The 22,445-nt window shown below is 42.4% G+C and overlaps 1 protein-coding gene across 1 annotated transcript in view; it reads left to right on the top strand.

The window, feature by feature from the left end:
• Window positions 1–22,445, top strand: part of SYNE2 (spectrin repeat containing nuclear envelope protein 2) — a 313,984-nt gene that overhangs the window by 206,627 nt on the left and 84,912 nt on the right. Inside the window, 12 exon segments of the mRNA XM_035727838.1 lie at window positions 2,300–2,494; window positions 3,089–3,163; window positions 4,404–4,514; window positions 8,455–8,541; window positions 11,818–12,048; window positions 15,857–16,039; window positions 17,036–17,164; window positions 17,715–17,836; window positions 17,990–18,131; window positions 19,557–19,688; window positions 21,287–21,439; window positions 21,565–21,774. Coding sequence (XP_035583731.1) covers window positions 2,300–2,494; window positions 3,089–3,163; window positions 4,404–4,514; window positions 8,455–8,541; window positions 11,818–12,048; window positions 15,857–16,039; window positions 17,036–17,164; window positions 17,715–17,836; window positions 17,990–18,131; window positions 19,557–19,688; window positions 21,287–21,439; window positions 21,565–21,774 — 1,770 coding nt within the window.

The following is a 22,445-nucleotide window of genomic DNA, read 5'->3' as shown; positions in this document are numbered from 1 at the left end:
TTCTTGCAAATCTCTTAAATGTCTGGCTTGGTAGAAGACAACTAGATTCTCATCTGCTTCTGCATTCCATCTGTTGAGGTATGTAGTTGTGTTTGAAGTATTTAAAAACAACCCAACCTCTCAACAAGATGTACTTGGAAAAGAAAGGAATATTTTAATAACGTTTTTGAAAAACTGTGGACATTCTTTGAAACTAAACTCCAACAAGTAGAAGTTACTCACAGGTTTGCTGTTAAATGGAATCCAAAGCCATGTCAATGAACTTTCATGCTCTTGCATTAAGACCCATTGGCCTATTTGTACTTTGAATAGATCTTCTAACTGTGCATGGTTTTATGTTGTCATGCTTGATCGTTTGGAAAATTTTGTTTCACCAGTCACACAGATCCTCCAGATATGTCAACATTTCAGTAGTTGATATTAAAAAAATTCACACTTGTTAATATTAACATTTATCCTTTCAGAAAAATCTGTTAGTATTTCTATATTTGTCTAGCTTAGCAGCTGTATTTTTCTAAGTGAAAATAGCATTTTATGAAAAAAATGGGTAGTTCAGCTCAAAACTTAAATAACCACACAGAGCTTTTCCTCCATCATCATACTTTGGCATACAGTAGAAGTGCTTTATGCGTACTTTCCACCTTGTCACACAGAATATTAAAAGTGCATGTTCTTTATCAAGAATATTCTTAAAAAAAATATTCTTAAGCAAAACTGGCTTTTTTTTTTTTTTTACAGTTGAGCACATGATAGTGAAGAATCTAGTAACTAATATAGTTGATGTCCCTGCCTTGATTCATATGAAGTGCAAGCAGTTTTACCCACCATTCCTTTTGCATCATCCTATAGTGAACATTTTAGTATTATTATGAAAACGATCTTGACCGCACAGAGTGGGAACCCCCAGGGGTTCTGTAGATGCCACTTTGAGAACAGCTGCTCTGTGCCCTACTGTGCCTTTACAAGGTTGCTGTGCAAACTGCTCTGTTTCTCTTAGGGTTATTCTGATGACTGGCATATTAGGTCTGTTGGGAGGCATTTTAACTCTGAAGTTTAGTGTTTATTGAAAATGGACACACAGCACTGCCGACTCCTATTTACTTTAGTTCTCATTTCCCAAAGCAATTGCGGGAAGTTTTGCTTCAGGCAGAATAGGGTTATTGGTGTCAGAATGTGTGCAGTAGCAGAGGGGCTGTGGAGGTGGGTGTCAGGGAGTCAGGGTCTGTGCTCTGTCACTGGCTAGCTGCAGCCCTGGAAAATTCCTCCCTGGACCTTGGAACTCCCACTTATATGTGGAGACATGGTAGGCTTCTCTGTAAGAAAGGGAATGATTCTGTGAATGTCTGTAGGATGGACGGATTGATGAATGGGAAGAAAGAAGGAAGGAACAAACGAACGAATGAACAGGGGTTTGAGGAATATATTAGAAACAAAAATCCCAGTACGGGAAGGTTTGCTGATAAGGAGCAGGTTGTCTTCTGATGCAGCACTCACTGCAAGGCTCAGGCAGAGGTGGAATGATGCCTTTCAGGGGGGTTAAGAGAGGAGGATGTTCGATTAGACACCTGCTATGTCCTCCAAATCTAGGATTCTGTAATTCTATATTTGTCTTAGATGGACAGTGGGCAAGGGCCCTTCTGCCATATAGAAGACATTTTATTCCCACCCACCAGTCATACACATTTTTAAAATAATGTTATAAAACTTGGAATCATGTGTCCATCATTCCCATGGTAAGTTACACTTCATGCTCCCTCTGTTTGCTTGTTTATTCCCATTTTGTAGGAAACTTTGTGAGAAAAAAATAAATGAATTCAGTAATAGTAAAGACGGCTTCAGAAGCCGTCAGGGAAGTGTGAGGTTTCTCACCTTGTTTTTTCTGAGTGGTTCCCGAATGTTAGTCTGCTTACAAATGTCCTGGGAAACTTCCCAGGCCCTGACCCTGTGGATTCTGGCCGTCAGTCCTGTTGCCACCAGAGTGGTGGCTCCCAGCCCTGGCTGCACACCACAGTCCCCCACAGAGCTTGTGACAAATCTCTGAGCCTTAGCTTGACCCCCAGAGAATTGATGGACCAAGTGTCCGGTGAAGCTAAGTCATCCTATAAGGGGAGCTTATAAACCCTCACCAGGTCATTTGGAACTGCAGCCAGGATCAGGAGGAGCTCTACCGTCCTAGACATTCACTCCTGGCTCTGCACATCAGATAGCGTAAAACACTCATCACCCCTTATACCAAATGATGCAAGCTCCTGAGGGCAGGCAGAGGGCTCACAGCAATGTGAACACTCTTTCTGCACAGGGAGACATCAAAGGTATGGAAAAGCAGATTCTGAGTTTGAACCAGAGGAAGGAGAACCTGCTGGTGGACCTGAAGGCTGCCCTCCTAACCCTTCACCAGCATTTACAGCAAGACCAGCAAACATCAGAACAAGAAATGCCATCAACCGGAGCGTTGGAAGAGGAGGGAGTAGCTGAGAGGGATTCTGAGTGGAAGGTGGGTAGGACTTTAGGCAAGTTAGTCCCACTCCCCACAGGAGTACTGAATTGGTGTTATTTGTCACCTGAAAAGCCTGTGGCATCTAGGTTGATGGCCTCTAGGAATTTTAAAAGTGGAGCCATCTGCCTAAGGTTGTTCACTAGGGAATATGAATCCTTGGGATGTGTCTGTTCTGGACTCAACCTGGAATTCTTATGCCCGAGTTCCTTGAGCGGTGTATGGAATTCCATGGGCAGGAGGGTGGGAGCCACCCCTGAAGGATCTTCATCGTAACCGGTCAGCCCAGTGCAAAGTCAAAAATGGACCCAGCCCCACTCTCAGCCCACTCGGGGTCTGCACCTGTGGATCCCATTTTGAACTGTCGGAGGAGGGGCCGGAGGGAGCAGTGCGGGTAAAAGGGATGTAAGATTTGACAGAGTCATGGTCTTTGGCAGGATGAGCTGCAAGTTATTAGACCCAGATGCTGCGTGGGTGGGTGGGCTGCTCGAATGAAATGAGTAAACAATTAGCTACATCAAGGCACAGCCGGGCCAGGATCCCGGGGATGTTGGACAGCAAACTGGCTACAAGCGTTTGTGCTGTGCCTTTCAGATGAACAAAAGCAGTGCCATGTCTTTCCTGCCAGCGCTCACGGAAGAGGTGGAAGAGAGCTCCCTGAAGAGTGAAGTAAGGAACATGATTTTCTCATTACATTGCGTGAGAACTGAAATCTCTAAAAGAAGTTCAGTTCAATGGGAAGCTCTTAAAATGAATAGAAACACAAGGATTTTAAAATTTAATGCCGATGTTTTATAAGGGTGATTGAAGCCGTTCTCCTGCATTATTAACGTTAAGTGCATCTAAATCGACTTCAAGCCCAAGCGGGAGAAATGTAATTCAGACGCACTTGTTAGCATAAGGGAGAAGGTGAAGTTCTTGGTTGTATCCTGACTTCTGAGTACATTCTCTGAAGTTTGGAGAGTATGTTGTTTGGTTGGCATTCCTAGTGTGCTTTGTAGAACTTTATTTTTCCAGAGTTGAATTTATTTCCAGATTTGTTAGTCTGAAACAGCATTGCCAATATAGAGAGTGTGTTAGCAACTAATTAATACCACTCATCCTTACAACTTCATTAGAACAGATTGAAGGAGACATGGACAGTTGCCTTTCCTGGTATCAATTTCCATTTTGTACTTTAAAAACAAAAATTATGATGGGTCTTGTGCCAAAAGGAAGAAAACTGCAGCAATTTGTCATCTTTATGTCTCACATGTAACCACTAGACACTTTCTCTGCTCATTTTATGGATTGTTCAGTAGCTCCACCATCACACAGAACCACCTGCTTTCCTATAGACTGGGACAGGTTGGAACCGAGTGGTAGGACAAGGGAGATCACAGGCTCACTCTATGCTCAGACCACAGACAACTTCGTAATCTGAGTATGTCCCTTCACTGCAGAAGGAATAGCAAGAACAGAGGAACCGGGGCCGAGAATAGAATGCCTGCCAGTCTGCTTCTAATTTAAGGCCTGTGTTTGCCTCTGAGCTGGTATGTTTATAATATCCACTGTTTGTCTTTGGCAACAGCAAAAACACATGTTCATCAGGCCGTTATTTAAAGATAATTTTAGGGTTACCTTTACCAAAGCAGATTAAATTCCTAAAGCACCATTTTAAAGATCCTTTTTGAGTGATGTGAGCTGACTTCCAACTTTTCAGAATATCTTTTAGGCTTCAGGAAGAGCAACCACATTTAGACTCCTATGATTTGCTTAGCCAAAGAAAGAAGTGAAAAATAGAAGGGGTGGGGGATTAAGGGCTACAGTTATACTGCCTGGTAGACCGAGTTTTACAAGAGAGATGAGTAGGATGCTATTAGGATGGTAGGAAATTACTTCTTTGCTAATCAGTTGATTACTGTGTTAGAATGGAGATAAGAAAGGAGAGCCATCTTCTGGATCTTGGTCTTTACTCTGGAAGCATGATAGGGACATGGAGGAAGATAGAGCATCCTCGTCTTCTGGAACCATCATCCAGGTAATACTGAGCATAATACATTCGGTGGTTGGAGGCTTGCAGGGATAGTAAAGGAAGTAAGTCCAAAGAATTTCTTGTTTGAAAGACTGCTTAGGGAAGGAACCTGCTGGGTTGAATTTTTTTAAGCTTTTCACCATTACCTCTGCACAAATTCAAAAACAGCCAAGTACTGGCTTATTAATACTCAGTGATAATAGGAGAGTATTTTCTGAGAACTCCATATGTGAGAATTCGGACTAACAAAACAGGTAACTCAAAGGAGCCCCTCTTTAAAAGTTCACTGTAGTGTTTCAAAGCATTTATCACACCTCTCTTTGGGGAGTAGTTGGGGGAGGAGTCTCCCCATAATCCTCTTTGAACAAGGTAGTGTATAATGTGTATTAATGTCTTTTTTGCTCTTTATGACCTTCCAAATCTTCTCCAACCTCTCAAACTAGAGGGCAAATGCCCTCACCTTAGAAAATCATTATAAGCTAATGTGAAAACGATGTTTTCCCCATGTTCCTGAAACATCCCGGCATCATTATGATCCATCTGCCTTGCGCTCCTGTCTCCAGGGCTGACCCCTCCCCCCAGCCCCTAGGCCAGTCCTTTTGTTAAACCTCTGCACTGGGCTCTGCCTCTTGATGGGTTCCTTCCCTCTCTGTCTGAGGCGTAGTCAGTCTCTCCATCTCCAACAAGTCTTCTCCCTCCTGGTACCGCCCTTCCAAACAAACTGAGCATCCCAAAGCCCAGACTGTCTTCAGAAACTGCCTTGCATCCCCGGGATGCCCCTCTTTTCCCAGCCCGCCTGTAGACCACCTGCTCATCCACCGGGGCCCTCTCATCTTCCACCTCCTCCAAGAAGCCTCCACTTTCCCTTCAGTCTGGTAGCATTCTGAACCTCGGGTAGGACTTAACCACATTTTTATGCACACACGGACACAGTTCGGTGAATGGCAAGAACTTTATCTTTTACGTGTGTATGTCCTGTACTGGGCTCAGCAAGGTACTTTAATGCATTCGCTTTCTCTATCCTGCTTCCTGGGGTCAATTACTGTGCTTCCTCTCGTTCGTGGCTAGAAGTCTTTACTTGGGGCTCCTCACCGTTGGCCCCTTTTGTAATCAGATTTTTGCCCCGGCCGTGTTTAAACTGCCATTGACTTCTAGAACATCAGTTTAGTGTCCTTTTATGAGTCCTGATCCTTATTGATCTTTCCAGCATTAGACTCTATCAGCATCTCTTCCTTCCTGAAATGCGGGGATCCTTTGGCTTTCTTAATTCTGCACTTTCTTGTCTCATACCTGCAGCCCCTCCTCTATCATCTCTCACCCTTCCCGCATAATGGTGGACATTGGCCCAGTGTTCTCTCTCTTCCTTCTCTCATTTCCCTCAGGGCAGCTGTATCTCCTCCTGTGGGTTTGGTAGTCCCTCTGTGCCAGTGATGCCCACAGCAAGCCTCTTGTCTTGACTTTTCCTTTAAGTCTGTTTTCCATTTCCACCTTGCTGATAGATTTCTCTTTTTGGATATGTTTTCTTCATCTCAAACTCATTTTACCACCTTCCTTCAAAATTGGTTCTTCTAATTTCTCAGTGTCTGTTTATGGCACCACTGTTTTCTCAGAGTCTAAGACAAACTTCAGAGCCATCTTAGGTACCTCACTTCTCTTGCCTTCCATGTCCAATCAGTGGCCAAGGGATGTCCATTCACCCTTCTTCTCCTCCCATGATTTTGCCGTCATCCTGTTCCAGGCAGTTGTGACTTCTGCCCTGGGCTTTTGGAGTAGCCTTCTAATTGAGTTCAGAGCCTCCAGTTCTTTTTCCGAGCACGTCTTATACAATAGTAACTGATGACTTTTCCTAAACGCCTTACTGCTAAGCTGAAATCTTTAATGGATTCTGATGATCTGCTGAGTAAGATACAGTCTTCTTAGCCTTTCCAGACTCTTCATGATCCTGACCTCCCTTCCCAATTTTGTCTAAGCTTTAGTTTAGTTCTTGGTTCATACCTTTCTAATAGCAGCTCTTGTTTTCAGTATAAGAAGCTGAAAAGTAATATTTTGTTAGTTACTGCTAGATGCTTTATATATGTCATCTTGTTTAGTAATCACATGCATGAGTGAGGGAGGTTACATTCCTACCTCAGAGGCACAGAGAATCCCAGTGAACTTGCCCAGATTATGCAGCTTGTAAGTAGAACAATCAAGATTGGTCAATTATACTTTTCCCACCACATGATGTTAATTATTTGTGTATATATCATTTTCCCATTGTTTAACCTTGGTTAACCTAATAAGTGGGAGTGCTGAATCAAAGTATACATCCATTTAAAGTGTGACAGACAGTATCAAACTAGAAAGTTTGCCCTCTAGAAAGACTGTATCCATTTTATTCCTTCCAGGAATGCATGGAAATGTTGCTTTCTTGACTGCAAACTGATGTGAGATATTTTCAATTTTAGCCAAACTTATCCAGTGGTTTCAATTACATTTATGTTCTAAGAATGAATATCTCTGTGTTTATTGGCTTTTGTATTCTTGCTTTTATTTTTTATTTATTTTTTAATTTTTTAAGATTGATTTATTTGAGAGAAAGAGTGAGTGAGAGAGAGAGAGAGAGAGAGCACATGAGCAGGGGGAGAGGGAGAAGCAGGCTCCCCACTGAGCAGGGAGCCCAATGCGGGGCGCGATCCCAGGACCTTGGGACCATGACCTGAGCCTGAGGCAGACGCTTAAGCGACTGAGCCACCCAGGTGCCCCTGTACTCTTATTTTTAAAGATGTGTTTATTTATTCGAGAGAGAAAGAGAGCATGTGTGCACACGTGCACAGGGAGGAGGGGCAGAGGGAGGGAGAGTCTGAAGCAGACTCCCTGCTGAGTGAGGAGCATGATATGGGGCTTGATCTCATGACCCTGAGATCACGACATGAGCGGAAACCAAGAGTTGAAACCAAGAGTCGGACACTTAACCGATTCTGCCGCCCAGAATCCTACTTTTGTATTCTTCTTTTATGAATTGCTTGCTCATGCCGTTTGACTTTCTTCTCTACATAGGGTTTGATATTTTCCTTACTGACTTTTAAGGATATATATTAAGGATATTAACACATGGTAAGCTATTATCCCAGTCTGTTATTTCATTTTTAACTTAGGTTATGATGCTTTTAAGGTAAACATTATTATTTTTTTATGTTGCTGATACTAACATTCTTTCCCTTTACTGCATGCTTTAAAAGGCCTTCCCCACTCTTAGATTAGAAAAAGATTCACTCTTTTTTTTTTTTTAAAGAATTTTTATAGTGTAACTTTTACATTTAAATAGTAGATAGAGGGGCACCTGGGTGGCTTAGTCAGTTGATCGTACAACTCTTGATTTTGGCTCAGATCATGATCTCAGGGTTGTGAGATAGAGCCCTGTGTTCGACTCCACTCTGGGTGTGGAGCCTGCTTAAGATTCTTTCTCTCCCTCTCCCCCTCGGCCCCCCGCCCTGCTCACACTCTCTTTAAAAATTAGTTAATTAATAAACAAATATTAGATACAATTAGAATCCATTATTAGGAGTAAGACAAGGATTTGGTTATATTTTCTCATGAAATGCCTGAGTAATTCCCAAATTTAATAAGTTAATCTTTCCCCCTATTATTTGAAAGGTGGCCTTTATCATATAACTTCATTTAATTTTAGTTCCCCTATTAATCCACTTAAATACAGAATTCTTTAGATTTCCTTGTATGTTCCTCATTAACTGGAGAGCTTTGGAAAATTTAAGTCTTTCAAATAAAGACAAACCTGGGGAAGCTGATTTTTTTTCCTAAAGAACCAACTTTTCTCTAAATGCGCCTGACTTTTCTCGACATTTCTGCAACCAGGTGATATGTAAAATGAGCCGGTGCAGGAAGAGTAACTTACATGGGAGTGAGGGCAGGAAGTTTTCTGGACCTCTGGTTCTTTTCTTTACAGGACGCAGCTGAGAAAATAAGCACATGTGATAATCCTATGGCACAAATTCTTGGACCAGACTCACTGGGTCCCAACCAAACAGAGGAGGTAAGTCCCTGTCGGTAACAAGCAAACTGCTCAGGTACCTGGACGAGCATCCAGAGCTGGGAAGCTTTCTGTGTTTGGAATACTTTGTATATTGAGCCAAGAGTTCTTTGTGAACTTTAACATCTTCATATGTGCTGTCAGCCTGGAAAACTGGAAGATTTGCCATGAGATGTTGACCTAGAAAGTAAGCATGGTGCAGAACAAGGAAGGATTTATCGCTTGCTCACTATTTGTCAGCATGAACTAGCCTTTCCACCAGCAACTACTTCTTTCTTCTGTAACAAGTGTGTGTGTGTGGTGGTGCTGGGGGCGGCGGGGAGACTTGCAGATGTTTGTAGAATTGACTGTAAAATGTTAAGGAGTAAATTTAAAGGGTTGGTATTTTGGCATGAAATACAGCCACCACCGGAAAATTAGCTTGCGTTTTAACTGAATCCTATTACTTAGATCAGTGGTGTGTTGATGCAGAAACCAAGCAGTGTGACATTCACTAAGAGAGAGCCGAACTTGGATACTAGAGAGATACTAGAGATTGGAGAAGTCATGTGAAGAATGTGGACTTGTAGATCCCAGGGCATAATGAAATCAGAGACTGAATCCTGGTTCCCCTTACTAGTTGGGTGACCATAGGTGGTTTGAATAACCTATCTATGCCTCAGTTTCCCCATCTATACACTGGGAATAATAAGGGCTTGTGATGGGAAATAATGAGAGGGTGTGTGTATCACTTAGCATGGTGGCCTGGCCCCAAAGCCCAATAAAGGGTTGGGTATTATTAATTTACAGTTACATGGTGGAAACGACATAATTCTCTTTAACAAGAAATACTTGGGGTAATACTTTTTAGACCCCCGACATGCACAATCATAAAACACTTAAATCATTGCTGCTTTTAGAATTTGGGGCTATCATTTAGAAAAGATATTTAGCAGGGGTGTGATTATGGAAAAAACTGTGGACTCTGAATTAAAAGATGGCAGAGCTGTGTGACCTCAGGCAAGTAACTTACATGTGGGCCCGAGCTTCTCAGAAGCAAAGTGGTGAAATGGGAGGTGGGTGAATTGCTTAAGCGTTAAATGAACTTGGATTTCTTTGACTATAAAAAGAGGTGGGTGAACTGGTTACTGGCAGGTTTCCCAGGCCACCTTTAGCAATTGCAGTTTCTATGGTTGCAAATATTCTTTTTTTTCCTTCCGTTCACCTTTGGATTCTCTTCAGTTTCAAATAACTAGCAAGTAAACCCAGATTAGTTATCCAGCTTCCTTGTTTTCTCATTAATTCAGTAAGTTAGTGAAAAAGGAAAGAAATTCAATATTGCCATTAAAAAAAATGTGTGGTCTATGATGGGTGCTCGAATAATGCTTTTGAATAAAGAAAGAAGGTCGACGGTAAATCAGTTATCACAGACTAATCAGTTAATATTAACGATTGTTATCTCAGGTGACAAAAAAGAGGATCCCCAAGTCTTTGCCGCCAAGAGATAGCAGTATCTGAAAACTAGAAAAGAATTAATCGGATGACTAGCAGTTGGTGTCTGGCAGTAATATCACACAACTGTTTCTTTTTTAAGAAATCAGGATTAAAAAAGAAAATTGAAACCAGGTGACTCCCAAGTATAGACCCAACTGTGCAGAGAAACTCAAGGCAAGGGAAGACTTCCTTACAAAGATGATTCTTGAAAAAAATATCGACGAAGGCAAGGGAGAAATAGTGTTTTGTTGTCAGTAAAGAACACACCTCTGTGAAGTTAATAGATGGTCAAGGGGAACAGGTGCAACTCAGACACTTCTGCGAACACAGCATTCCTGATACCCACCATGTGTGTGAAAAATGGGTATTTTCACACCCTGCATGTTGTTGTTACCACTTGCCTATTTTGTTTACTTTTGTTGTACTGGAAGTTCTGTGTTTAAACAAAATTCTGTAGACATTGGGAATTTTCCTGCATTTGAGTTGAGTTAGGGTATATGTTTATGAACAATTTTGTTTTGGATGCTAACGTGTAGTTAGCAAAGCCTTATATAGAAAACATCGTATTTCATCATACTCATAATCAATAAAATATTTATTGAGGTCAATAATTTTGTAGAGAAAAACACAAATTCCTAAAGGAATCTCTCTAGAAGGGTTGATGTGATCTTTCAATGTTTTGGAAAAGGATGTGGGAAGCAAATATATCTGTGTATCAAATCTTCTACTTCCAAATTGAAATTATCTAATATGTATTTTTAAAAGATTCATTTATGTATTTGTCAGAGAGAGAGAGCACGCACGAATAGGGGGAGTGTCAGGTAGAGGGAGAAGCAGAATTCCCGCGGAGCAGGGAGCCTGACGTGGGGGGGCTCGATCCCAAGACCCTGGGATCATGACCTGAGCCGAAGGCAGATGCTTAACCAACTGAGCCACCCAGGCGTCCCTAAAAACATCTAATATATTATTGATAGAATACTTGATTTGGTACCTGGAAGAAATTTTTCTTTTCTCTTTTTCTTTTGGATCATTAAGCAACCCAGGTGTTCCAATAAGAACACATCTTACATCATGCTTTCTTTATACTATAGTATAAACACCTAGTCCTTAACTCAATAATATTTGAGTGTCTAGACAGTGTAAAGCAGTTTCAGGGACTCTCTGAAGAATAGGAGAAAAATTTCCAGATTACCCCACTGAAGTTCATTACTTGACTCGCATTACTTTTAATAGGGGGAAATTTAGATGAGTAATAGCATTGTATGTTGGGGGAGGGGGAAAAGCGAAAATATTTTAAAATCTACTTGTTAAGTGTGTGGCACATTTCCTTGTATCCCAGCCGGTGTGTAAAGAGCCTTTTTTTTTTTTTTTTTCTGTTTGATCAGAGCTCACCGCAATGTAAGCATTGCTTAATCATGTGTCACACAAATTCAAACCCCGGCCAATTCGCTGCGAAGTTTCAGACGCACACACCCACGTGCACACCCTCTCTCGCACACTCACCTGTCTCCTGGGGCCCACTCGCTGTTTATGAACTGCGAGCCCGTTTGCGCCCTCTGCGCCAGGGAACACCACCTGTGTACATGCGGCTTGGCTGCTTGGAAACCTGGAGCACCAGGTCACGTGATTGTTGCTATGCGTGTGGAGGTGCATTTTTCTTTTCTTTCTTACTTCTTCTGCCCTTATTTGTTTGTTTTCTTCCAACTGGGGGAAATGCTGGAAGTTCACAGGCTTTTGCAAGCTCAAATCTGCAAACTCAGGATTCCGTGGCTTTTCACTGCTGGATTGTCTTTGGGTTTATCTTAGGGTGCCACACGTCCACTCAAGGCTGCCGCTCTGGGCTTTTCTGACGAGCAAGGAGCTTTTGAGGCCACGGTGGAGCAATCTAGGCCCAAGCCTGCAGAAATCCTCCATGCCTGCAAGACCCAGGTGGCCGAGCTGGAGCTGTGGCTGCACCAAGCCAACGTGGCGTTCGAGCCGGAAACATTAAATGCAGACATGCAGCAGTTGGTGGAACAGCAGCTGGTAGGGTGCCAGGTAAGGCTGAGGGGTTGGAGGTCAGGGCTGGCCTCTACTCCAATCCCCTTCCAAGACTGGGCGATGTTTTCTTAAAGCAACAGCGTGTTTCTTCCTGTTACACTGACCCCTGTGTTTGTCTTGGCCTCAGGTTTTTGTTCTCAGGGGAATTCTTTGAGGCGATTTATGGAAGCAGAGTATTTGGAGAGACAGTAGTGGGTAAGAGCTCGGAATCCAGCTCCGTCACATTAACCGTGAACTTGGGGACGTTAACTTTCCACCTCATTTTCCTCATGTGGTCGGTTATCCACTAGGACTTTGTCAGGGTTAAATGAGATAAGGTACAAGAACCAGGGTTGGGTGTAGCAAGTACATAAAAAGTGCTCAGTAAATCCTGTTGTGTTCATAATAAGTTCCTTAGAACTTTCATTCTTCTGAGACGAAGCCGACTATCCGGATTTGCAAGATCGCAGATAGAGCATAAAAGGGCTTTGCTGCCATTTTACTGTGAATGCTCCTACTCTTGCTGGGGAAGGGGGGGAAGGGGGGCAGAAATATAAACTTCCTTGCCTTTAGTCGTAACATTTGCTGGCTCAGCCCAAAGGTTGGAATCTCTGTGTCCCTCCCTCCAGGGAGAAGCTAGAATGACGACATCTCCGCAGCATAATCAAGTGTCACAATACCTGAGGTGCCTTCTCCAAGGATGGTTAGATGCCTGATTGGCTCTTTTGTCTGCCGTAGCGGACACCAGGAATGAGGACACCCTCTCAGAGCACCCCCATATGACCCGGCCACAGGGAGCTCCTCCCATAATAGCCCTTTATGGGGTTGGGGGTAGCCCATCCTTGGTCATCCCCTTTCTCCACTCGGGCCCACAGTCTTAACAGTATCCAGCGCTTGCCTCATGGGGTACCCAGGTGGACAGGCTGACCTCCTTCCCCAGGAAGCTCCCCACCTCTGACCCCAAAAGTCAGCTCTTGATAGGGCAGGTTCACTTTAATACTGGCACTACTTGTGGTCTGGCTGACGAGGCACAGGCAAGTCTGGAAAAAACGGTACTACAGCACAGAGCAACATTGTGCTAAATTGAACCTGAGGTGTTCAAGATGTTGAGTCCCAGCCACTTAAAGCCCTCCAGGTTAGATTTGCCAATGGATCGCCTTGCTGACTGGATAGACTCCATGCTGATTTCCTTGGTCACCACCAGAATCCCATTCTCATGCCCGTTGTAGTGAGGTCAAGTTTTGGGGGCTGTAGTGAGGACAGTTTTGGGGGCTGTCAAGGGAAAGACACAACCACAAGGTGGCAGTAGCACACAGCAAGCTTTCTTTGGGCAACATTTTGGCGGGAGCTCAAGGCCTGGGGAAGTCCCTCTGTACAGGGGCACTCCCAGACACTGTGGCAGGAAATGGAGGTGGGACCACGACCTGGAAGGAAGGGAGGAAGGCAAAGGAACTCCCACGGGAGCAGGGAATCCAGAGGGGCTTGTGTGTCTAGGTGATGTCAGAGAGCTCCAAAGGGCAACAGAGGCTAGGGTCTTTTAGAGCCCCAGAGTTGTGTCTTAATGATAGGGGGCAGATGTGGGGTCCCACTTGGAGTTTGGTGCCAGTAGGATTTGAGCTGATGGTTCTGGCCTACTGTGAAAAAATAAGCAACCTAGGGACCAATGTACCGGGACCATCTTTGGCTCATTTATAGAACACCATGGCACATACGACTTAATATTGAAATATATAAAAAGCCTTCCAGGAGCCTGTAAAAAACATGAAGTTCCCAGTGGGAAAATGTCTAAAGGACAGGAGCGAACAGATCAGTCCAGAAAAAATTGTATTGGGTCATTTAATATTTGAGAAGAAATGTTCCTCCTTGATTGTTAAGAACATATGAATTGAAACAGCTGTTGTTTTGTTCTCATGTTACATTGGCAAAAATTGTATCATCCTGGAAAAGTCTGGATGTACTATTCTCATTGCCTCAGTGTTTTGGGAGGTCAGCTGTCAGCATATAAAATGTCCATCTTATTTGACCTAATAACACCATTACTTTAAATGTACCCTCCAAAAATAACCCAGAACGGAGAAAAATGTTTCTGGCAGTGTTAATTGCAAACATGAAGAACTGGAACCAGCTTAAAGGCTTAACCAGTAAGGAAGTTACATGAATCGTGGAATATCAACTTGCAGCTAGGAAAGTGGGAATCATGAAGCATATGTCTGTAGACACATGAAAGAAGTATACATAAAATAGCTAAATGGAAAAAAGGAGCACAAAATTATAGTACATCTTGAGGCCACTCTAAAACCTATGATTACATATTGTTTAAGCTCAGAAGAGTCTGTAGAGGATACAAGAAGTCTGCTTGGATAGAGGAGTTATAAGAATATATTCTTTGAAAATCTGTGTTTGTTTGTTTTTAAAGATTTTATTTATTTGACAGAGAGCACAAGCGGGGAGCGGCAGTCAGAGGGAGAAGGGGAAGCAGACTCCCTGCTGAGCAGGGACCACCCCCACCCCCCCAATGCAGGGGCTCCATCCCAGCACCCTGGGATCATGACCTGAACCACAGGCAGATGCTTAACCGACTGAACCACCCAGGCACCCCTGTTTTTCTTTTTTGAGATTTTTTTTTTTATTTCAAAGTAATCTCTATACCCACCGTGGGGCTTGAACTCATAACCCCAAGATCAAGAGTCTCATGCTCTACCCACTGAGCCAGCCAGGCACCCCTGAAAATGTGTTTTAAGGATAATTTTTCCTTCGACAAAGCAAGTTTTAGCACACAAGGTCCCAGTGCAGGGATGGGAATCTGAAAGCCACCGTTGCGTTGTGTGCTCGGCCAATTGGCATGACCGTTTGGGCTTCAGAGCCCCAGAGGAGGGCAGACTTGATCTGCTGGGGAAGAATACAATGACGGTGACTTACAGGGAAACCTACTTCAGCTAGCTGATTTATTTTTAGATCCGTGTGTAAGTTGGCTGGTTGTATCAATGACAAAGTGTTTTAGGTTCCAAATTATTTCTTCTGTCATCTTCTGATATTTTGGAAGTTTATGTGGACTTGAAAAAGAGAAGGAAAAGATCAAGGGAAAGAACCTTCCAAGAGTTCGGTGAAATTCTTTTTCTATTACGACTTGACGCTCGGATTGCAACAGGAAAAAGTTAGGAAAGTTCGGCAGGGGGAAGGGTGGAATAACGATCGTGCCCATAGACTGTGTGTCAAGCGCTGGCTAAAGTGCATGGACTTTAACTCTTAACTCCTCAGAGTAACCCGAGGAGGTAAGTTCTGTTATTACCCGCATTTTACACATGACTGAAGGCACATTCATGTAAAAAGTAAGGTGCTCAAGTTTACCCAGCTAAGTGGGATCTGAACTCAGTCTATTTTCAGTGTCTGTGTTTGTTTTTGTTTTAAGTTTGTTTGTTTGTTTGTTTAAGTAATCTCTCCATCCAACATGGGATTCGAACTCACTACCCTGAGGTCAAGAGTCGCATGCTCTTCCGACTGAGCCAGCCAGGCACCCCAGTGTCTATGTTCTTAACCACTTTGCTATGCTGGATACATTTAGCTGTCTTTTCTAAAGTGATTATAGAGCCACTTATTTTAGATTATTTTGGAGAGTGACATGTGCAAGTTGGGGTTGGTTTGGTTGTACCCCTGTCCAAAAGCTCAGGAATTACATGGAAATTGTTGTTTTCCCAAGATCCCTTCTGATCTGTGTTTCTGAGACTTGTTACATATATTAGGTAGACAGAGTGTATCTAACTCATTTTAGAGTATAACGCTTGTTCAAGACCAAAACCATGAAGACTTAAATGATTTTGTTTCCCAGGCCATGCTAACAGAGATCGAGCACAAGGTTGCCTCTCTGTTGGAGAGCTGCACAGACCGAGGGCCGGGAGACAGCGGGGCCACTCAGCAGGAGGCTGAAGCTCTTTCTGTGAAATTAAAGACTGTCAAGTGCAATTTGGAAAAAGTCCAGATCATGCTTCAGGAGAAATACAGCGAAGACCAGGTAAAACACAGCCACCTGTAGACGTGTGTGGGTAGATAATATGGGAGAGCTACCAGAAAGAAATCTGGCAGAGGTGGTGAAACAGCTACAGGAGAATTACACTAAATAAGAAAGAATGAAGCCTCTTAAAGCTATAAGGGATGGTCGTATTGACTCTTGTTACTGATTCCGTTTTACCTTGCAGTTTTCCTACCTAGGCTGTTGTTGGTGACAGCGTAGGTTTGGTTTGGATTGGTTTGTTTGGATTGATCGTTCTTGCTAGTAATGAGGTGGTGTAAGCCTTCTTCATAGAAGAAAGATAAGTTTTAAAGGAAGTTTGTGACTCCAATTGACTGGAAAACAAAGCTCTTATAAAGATTAAAATTTGACATCAGGAATATAAAACCTCTTTCTGGGGTCTTTTTTGTTAGTTCATTTACAAGTATATATACTGATTAAAGTGTTGTACAGTTACAGTGTTCTTGTGACTTTTGAAAGAGTTCTGTATTTATAAACGCAAATAGGCATTTATGGGTAGGGTCTTACTATATAAGATTTGCATCTATACTTAGAGGACGGTGGTTCCTACTCAGAGGACATTCAAAGAAATAGGATTGGCTGCAGATACACAGGCTCTGTACTTCCCTTTCGTCCTCATGTGGTTCTCTCCTTTTAAAAAATATTCTGGACATAAGGGAAATTTGAATGCCTAAGCATAAAACTATATCTCTTGTTTGTTTGTTTACTTTGTTCTTGAAACAGAAAAACAGTACGTTTTCTGGCTTTTAGTAATTCATTGGATGAATTACATTGAAGAAGATGACCCCCATCATCAAATATAATGGTTTTTTGCAGTTGTTTTGAAATAAGTACATGGAATCGTGGTATATAATTACAGTAAATTTCAAAATACAGTCACTTTATATAAAACTTTTCCATCATGTAGTCTCATTATTAGAACTGAAATAAAGTGGGTCTTTTTTTTAAAATAGTCTGCCGTCATAAAATTTTTTGCAGCATTCTGCCACTCTAAAGAAACCTTTAGAGCATCAAAACGATCTCCAGCCAGATAACCTTTCTACATTTGAATCTACTGTAACTGAAAGGCCACAGTTCAGCAGACAAAAAGATTTCCAGCAGCAACAGGTAATTGCAGCCCCTAACAGATGTAAGGATAAGAATAAAGCTTTCTGCATGGAATCTCCCTTTGAACTAAGTACCAAACTGCCATTGGGGTGGTTTCTTACGTGACTGGATGGAAAGTGTGATATACAGTTGTTCCTGTGTGTTGAGCATGTGCCGCGGGAGCTGCTTTGCTTTCATCTTCTGCAGGTGGGGATGCTCTAACTTTGCTACTTTATTAACTTGCACCTTATTTCAAACTAAGCACATTTCTTCAGGGTGAACTTACTTACCTCTGTAACTGTAATACCTCTTTCCCTATTATTTCAAAATGTGTTGGCATATTTTGGGGGATTTTCCATGTGTGTAATATATATTGTGAGATATACTTGGTCCTTGTGTGAATGTTTTAAGTAGGTTTTTGAGAAATAAAAGTTAATGAGAACAAACAAGCAAGAAAGGGAAATAGTAAATAATAAATCAGGAAGTGGTTCAAAGTGAGATCTCAACAGAAAAACCACTGGGCATTAATTGAAAACTTTGACTGGACTGTTTGAATCTCACTCAATTATAGGTTCTGGAGTTAAAACCAATGGAACAGAAAGATTTCATCAAATTCATCGAATTTAATGCCAAGAAAATGGGGCCCCAGCATTGCCAACCTGATAAAGATACAACTCAGAAATCGTCTGAAAGGTAAAACATTTTTGGAGTTGGACATTCAGCAAGTTGTATGGTTGGGAGAATTAAGAGCATTTCTTTTTTTAAATCACTTGTAAAACATTGTCTGAATGTAATAAAATTTCTGTATGTTGATGATTCTTTTCACCTTTTATTTTCCTTTAACAGCAGTAGGGCATCAAGTCCTGAAAATGATGCTCTAGACTCTGTCTTGTCAACTCAGGGCCGAAGTGGGGATAAGTGGCAATATTTACATCACGAACTCTCATCAAAACTCGGGCTACCGCTATCTGAGCAGGTGCAGCCTCAGGTCAGTGCATGCCTGCGCGTGGTGTAAATAATAATTAAGCATGTTTATCTTTGAAAATATTTTAATGAACAAACGTTCATTAAATACACATCTATGTTCTGCATTATGTAGTAGTTTATGTTCAGAAAGCAAAGATGCCCAGTGCATTTTTCATTTGACTCACCAGTTTTCACCCTTCTGGAAATCTGTAGTAGAGGCCACTCCTTTGTGCTTCTGTGGCACCCTGAGCTTCCCTAATCACAGCTCTTACCATACTGTGTGTCTGTTTATTTGTCTGTATTCCCCACCAGGTGGTATGGGAAGAAAAGACCGTGTCTGCCTGGTTCACATTTGAGTGCCTGGCACAGTACCCAAAACATTTTCAAGTCTCAGTTTCGATATGTTGAGTGAATAAAGGAATGAATAATATATGTTTAAAAAAACACTTTAAAAACAATACAGTGCTGTATTACTGTCATTCATTCATCAAGAGCTAATTTGGAATGTGCAGTGCCAGATTCTAGCCCCTGTTCCAGTGGTCCCTGTATTCCATCAACATGCTCTCTTACTGCCATTGTAGGTTTTGTTCATACTGCCCCAGCTACTGCTGGATTTCCCTCTAACCAGGGAGCCTGTGAGCAGAACAACATGGCACAGCCGTCACAGCAGTCAAGCTTTTGCCTTCAGCTTTGCACTCAAGCAGTAGAACTTACCACCTTTTTCACAGTTCTCCAGCCTGGTGGGAACTTTTCAGCTCTATTCTGCCGAGAACCTTCTTTGACCTATTAATGTTGAGTTAAATTCATTGGTAGGGCTTCAGTCTTGGTTTCTCCTTGTCTTACACACTGTACCATGTGTATTGTTCTTTTTCCAACAGTAGAACACCCTCAGGAGTTCTTTTCCCCAAGCAGAGTCAGATACCACCTCACCCTGGGCCTTTGTATTTATTCGTTTTCCAGTTTGAAAAAGGAATGAATTCTGAACCTTTCTCTCTGCTGAAGTCACAGCGCATTTTTAATACTTACTTCGTTTTTCAGTGGCAAATCAAGATGCAAATCTGTTCCTGGAGGTGACTGTGTTCTATTCTAAGAGTTGACCATATACCGGGGGCCTCCCAATAAATGGGAAAAGAAACCACTAACCTCTTAACATGAGGGCTATGTCTACTAAATTGAAGGATTAGTGATTTTACTCTGGTTTTCAAGTGATGGTTTCTTTTCCCTCATTTTGATATCTAAATGGACCCTTAAGTGTCTCAGTAAACCTTTTCATGACCTTTTGAATTTCATCACCTTTCCACAATATTTAAGATGTAACTATTTTGTCTGACAAGTGACGAGATAGCAGAAACCCTGACGTGAAGGTAACATGTGAAGGCAGTTTTGCTGTTTTCCATTAACATCACCAGGATCTCGAATGGTAATAAGGCTTCCCTTTTTCATATAGGTTGCCACAAATATGAGTGTTCTGCCCAGTGTGAGTGTGTATAACTTTAAATACCCAACAACTGAAGAACTGAAAACATACACCACACAGCTGGAAGACCTGCGTCAAGAAGCCAGTAATCTGCAGACCCAGGTAGCAACGTCACGTTACGTATTCTCCTCATTGCGGTATCAAAGAAGAAGGGAAATGGGACGCTGTGAATCAGTCATAATTGTCTTTATTGAATATATAGTAGAATACATAATGGAATGGGTCCTGGAATTGCAAAGACAATCTATCTCTTTTGCCAGCTCACATTTGGTTAGTGGATGCCTAGAGCATCATGTACAAAGGCTTCTGAACCCACATCCAGGATTGGCAGGAGCAAGAAGCATTGTTTTTTTGTTTTGTTTTTTAAATATTTATTTATTTATTTTAGAGCTAAAGAAAGAGCGGGGCTGGGGGGCGGAGGAACAGAGGGAGAGGGACAAGCAGACTCCATGCTGAGCACAGAGCCCAACGGGGGGCTCAATCCCAGGATCCTGAGATCATGACCTGAGGCGAAACCAAGTGGACGCTTAACCAACTGCACCACCCAGGCACCCCAACAAGGGTCATTGTTGATTAGTATTGTCCGCAGGGGTGTTCTGTGATTGGAATGGTGAGGAAGGAGGGGAGTATTGACAGGATTTCCAACCTTGACTAGATTTAATGTTGAAATGGTATGCTGTGCATATTGTTAGGTGTCCACCAGAGAAGATGGTAGGAAACAGAGTCCAGGTTGGGCTGATTACAGTTTTGGCATGCTTCTAAATTACTTGTAACTGGTCAAGAATTCAGGGTGATCGTGGGTAAAGAAAAAGGGGTGGTTCTAGCAGCTTATGCTAAAACCTAAGGAGATCTGTGGCTCCCGAACTCATCAGGGCACAGTGGCACAACCCTAGGCGCCCCCCCCCTTGGAGTCGTACATCTAAGGGGGCCTTAATTCTCACAGTCAGCCCATAAATGACACTTCCAACTGCCCCCTGCTCCACAGCCCATCCTGATCCTTTTTTATTGAGCTATAACTGACACATAACACTCTATTAGTTTCAGGTGTATACCAAAGTGATTTGATATTTGTATTTATTGTGAAATGGTCACCACAATAAGTCCAACATCCATCACCACATAGAGTTATAAAAATTTTTTTCTTGTGATGAGAACTTTTAAGATCGACTCTCTTAACAACTTTCAAATACAATACAGTATTATTATCTATAGTCACCATGCTGTGCCTGCCATTCCTATCTTTGAAATATTGTACCTCTTTCCAATCAACCCCTTCAGATGTCTTGACTTCTTTTCCTTCTCCAAGCCACACTTTATTTCATTAACCTACTTTCTCCTACATTAAAATGTTGGAGGCAGGGAGCAGTGGGAAGAAGGACAGTATGCTTTACTTGGGACCACACTTCCACCTGGATGGCCCCTTAAGGAAGTCCTTCATTTGGTGATTAACCTTTTAATTCCATTTCAATAGTCAACTCACTGCCTAACATTGAGTTTCTTATAAACTTGTTTTGCTCAGAGTTAACATCTTAATTTTATTTATTCAGTCTTCTACCTAGTTTGCAGAGTGTTCAAAACAACCAATTATAAAACAGTATAACGTAAATTGTAAACTTTAACAGAAATCAGGGAAAATTCAGGCTTAGGAAGGCAAGGAATCCTAATGATTTTTCTTTTTCTTTTTTTTCCTCTTGATTCAGGAAAACATGACAGAAGAAACATACATAAATTTGGATAAAAAATTATTTGAGCTATTTCTGACCCTCAGTCAGTGCCTTGGCAGGGTGGAGGAGATGCTGCAGACACCTGGGCTCTTCAGAGAGGATGTTTGTGCTCAGCAGGTGCACTACGAGGTGGGGAATTTCTAGCAAGCCCATGTGTTGGCCATTGCTGCAGGCAGCCCACCATTTAAGCCCGAGCTGAAGCCTCTTAAGGTCAGACTTCATTCACTGTGTTTTCCTCCCTCTCCTCTTTGCAGACACTGGCTCTTGAATTGAAAAAACTTTACTTAGCTATGGGTGACAAGAAGAATGACCTCGTGAAAGCCATGACTTGGCCCGGGAGGAATACCAGCTTGTTTCTTCAGTGTTTTGACAACCTCCAAGTCTACCTGAAGCACACCCAGGCCACAGCTGCCTCTAAAAGCAAATCCCTGAAAGCTGGCCTCGACTATAACCGCAGTTATCAGGTACAGAGCTAGACACTCGGCTTTCTTTGGCACTGTTTTAGGTTAACTCCCATTCCATTATTCTTGGCAGCATTCGTGAATAGAGATTGCCGAGGAAAGTGGTGAGATGTTCTCTCTGTGAAGGTTTCTAGGTTAATTCTGCTGCACATGGTTGAAGACCATTTGAAAGCGAGGTCCTTCCCAAAGCTATGGTTTGAATTTGTTAGATCGAGCTAACACAGTTTCTTTCCTCTGTTCCATTTAGCGGTCAATGAGCGTCATAGGGGAGGATTTCTAGGTAAAAGGGAGCCATTAAAGTTTTTGAGCAAAGAAAGGACAGTCTGTGTGTTTCAGGTAGATTCATCTGGCCGTTGTCTATTGTGGATTGAAGGAGAGACCTGAGGCAGACAGACGATTTTAGTAGCTTCCTAACTACAGAAAAAGAAATGAAACACAACACCGCTTATGAAGGAGTCTCGCCCACAAAATCAAACCTCAATCTGATCAGGCTTCTAGAATCCAAGTAAAATAGACCCAAGGGAAGAAGAGCATGTTGAGCAGCACTGTGGGAGGGCAGTCAGCCCAATCCAGATGGTGGGAAGCTGTGTAGAATAAAAGACCTAGTTTTTTCCACCATCCCACCCAAAATCCCAGGAACAAAAAGAGAGATGCTTGGGGAGCCTGCTGCTATT

This window comes from Zalophus californianus, chromosome 6 (genome assembly GCF_009762305.2).
Source record: "Zalophus californianus isolate mZalCal1 chromosome 6, mZalCal1.pri.v2, whole genome shotgun sequence".
NCBI classification, from domain to species: domain Eukaryota; kingdom Metazoa; phylum Chordata; class Mammalia; order Carnivora; family Otariidae; genus Zalophus; species Zalophus californianus.
The sequence above is the reverse complement of the archived record's forward strand: the minus strand, read 5'-3'. Positions and strand labels throughout refer to the sequence as shown.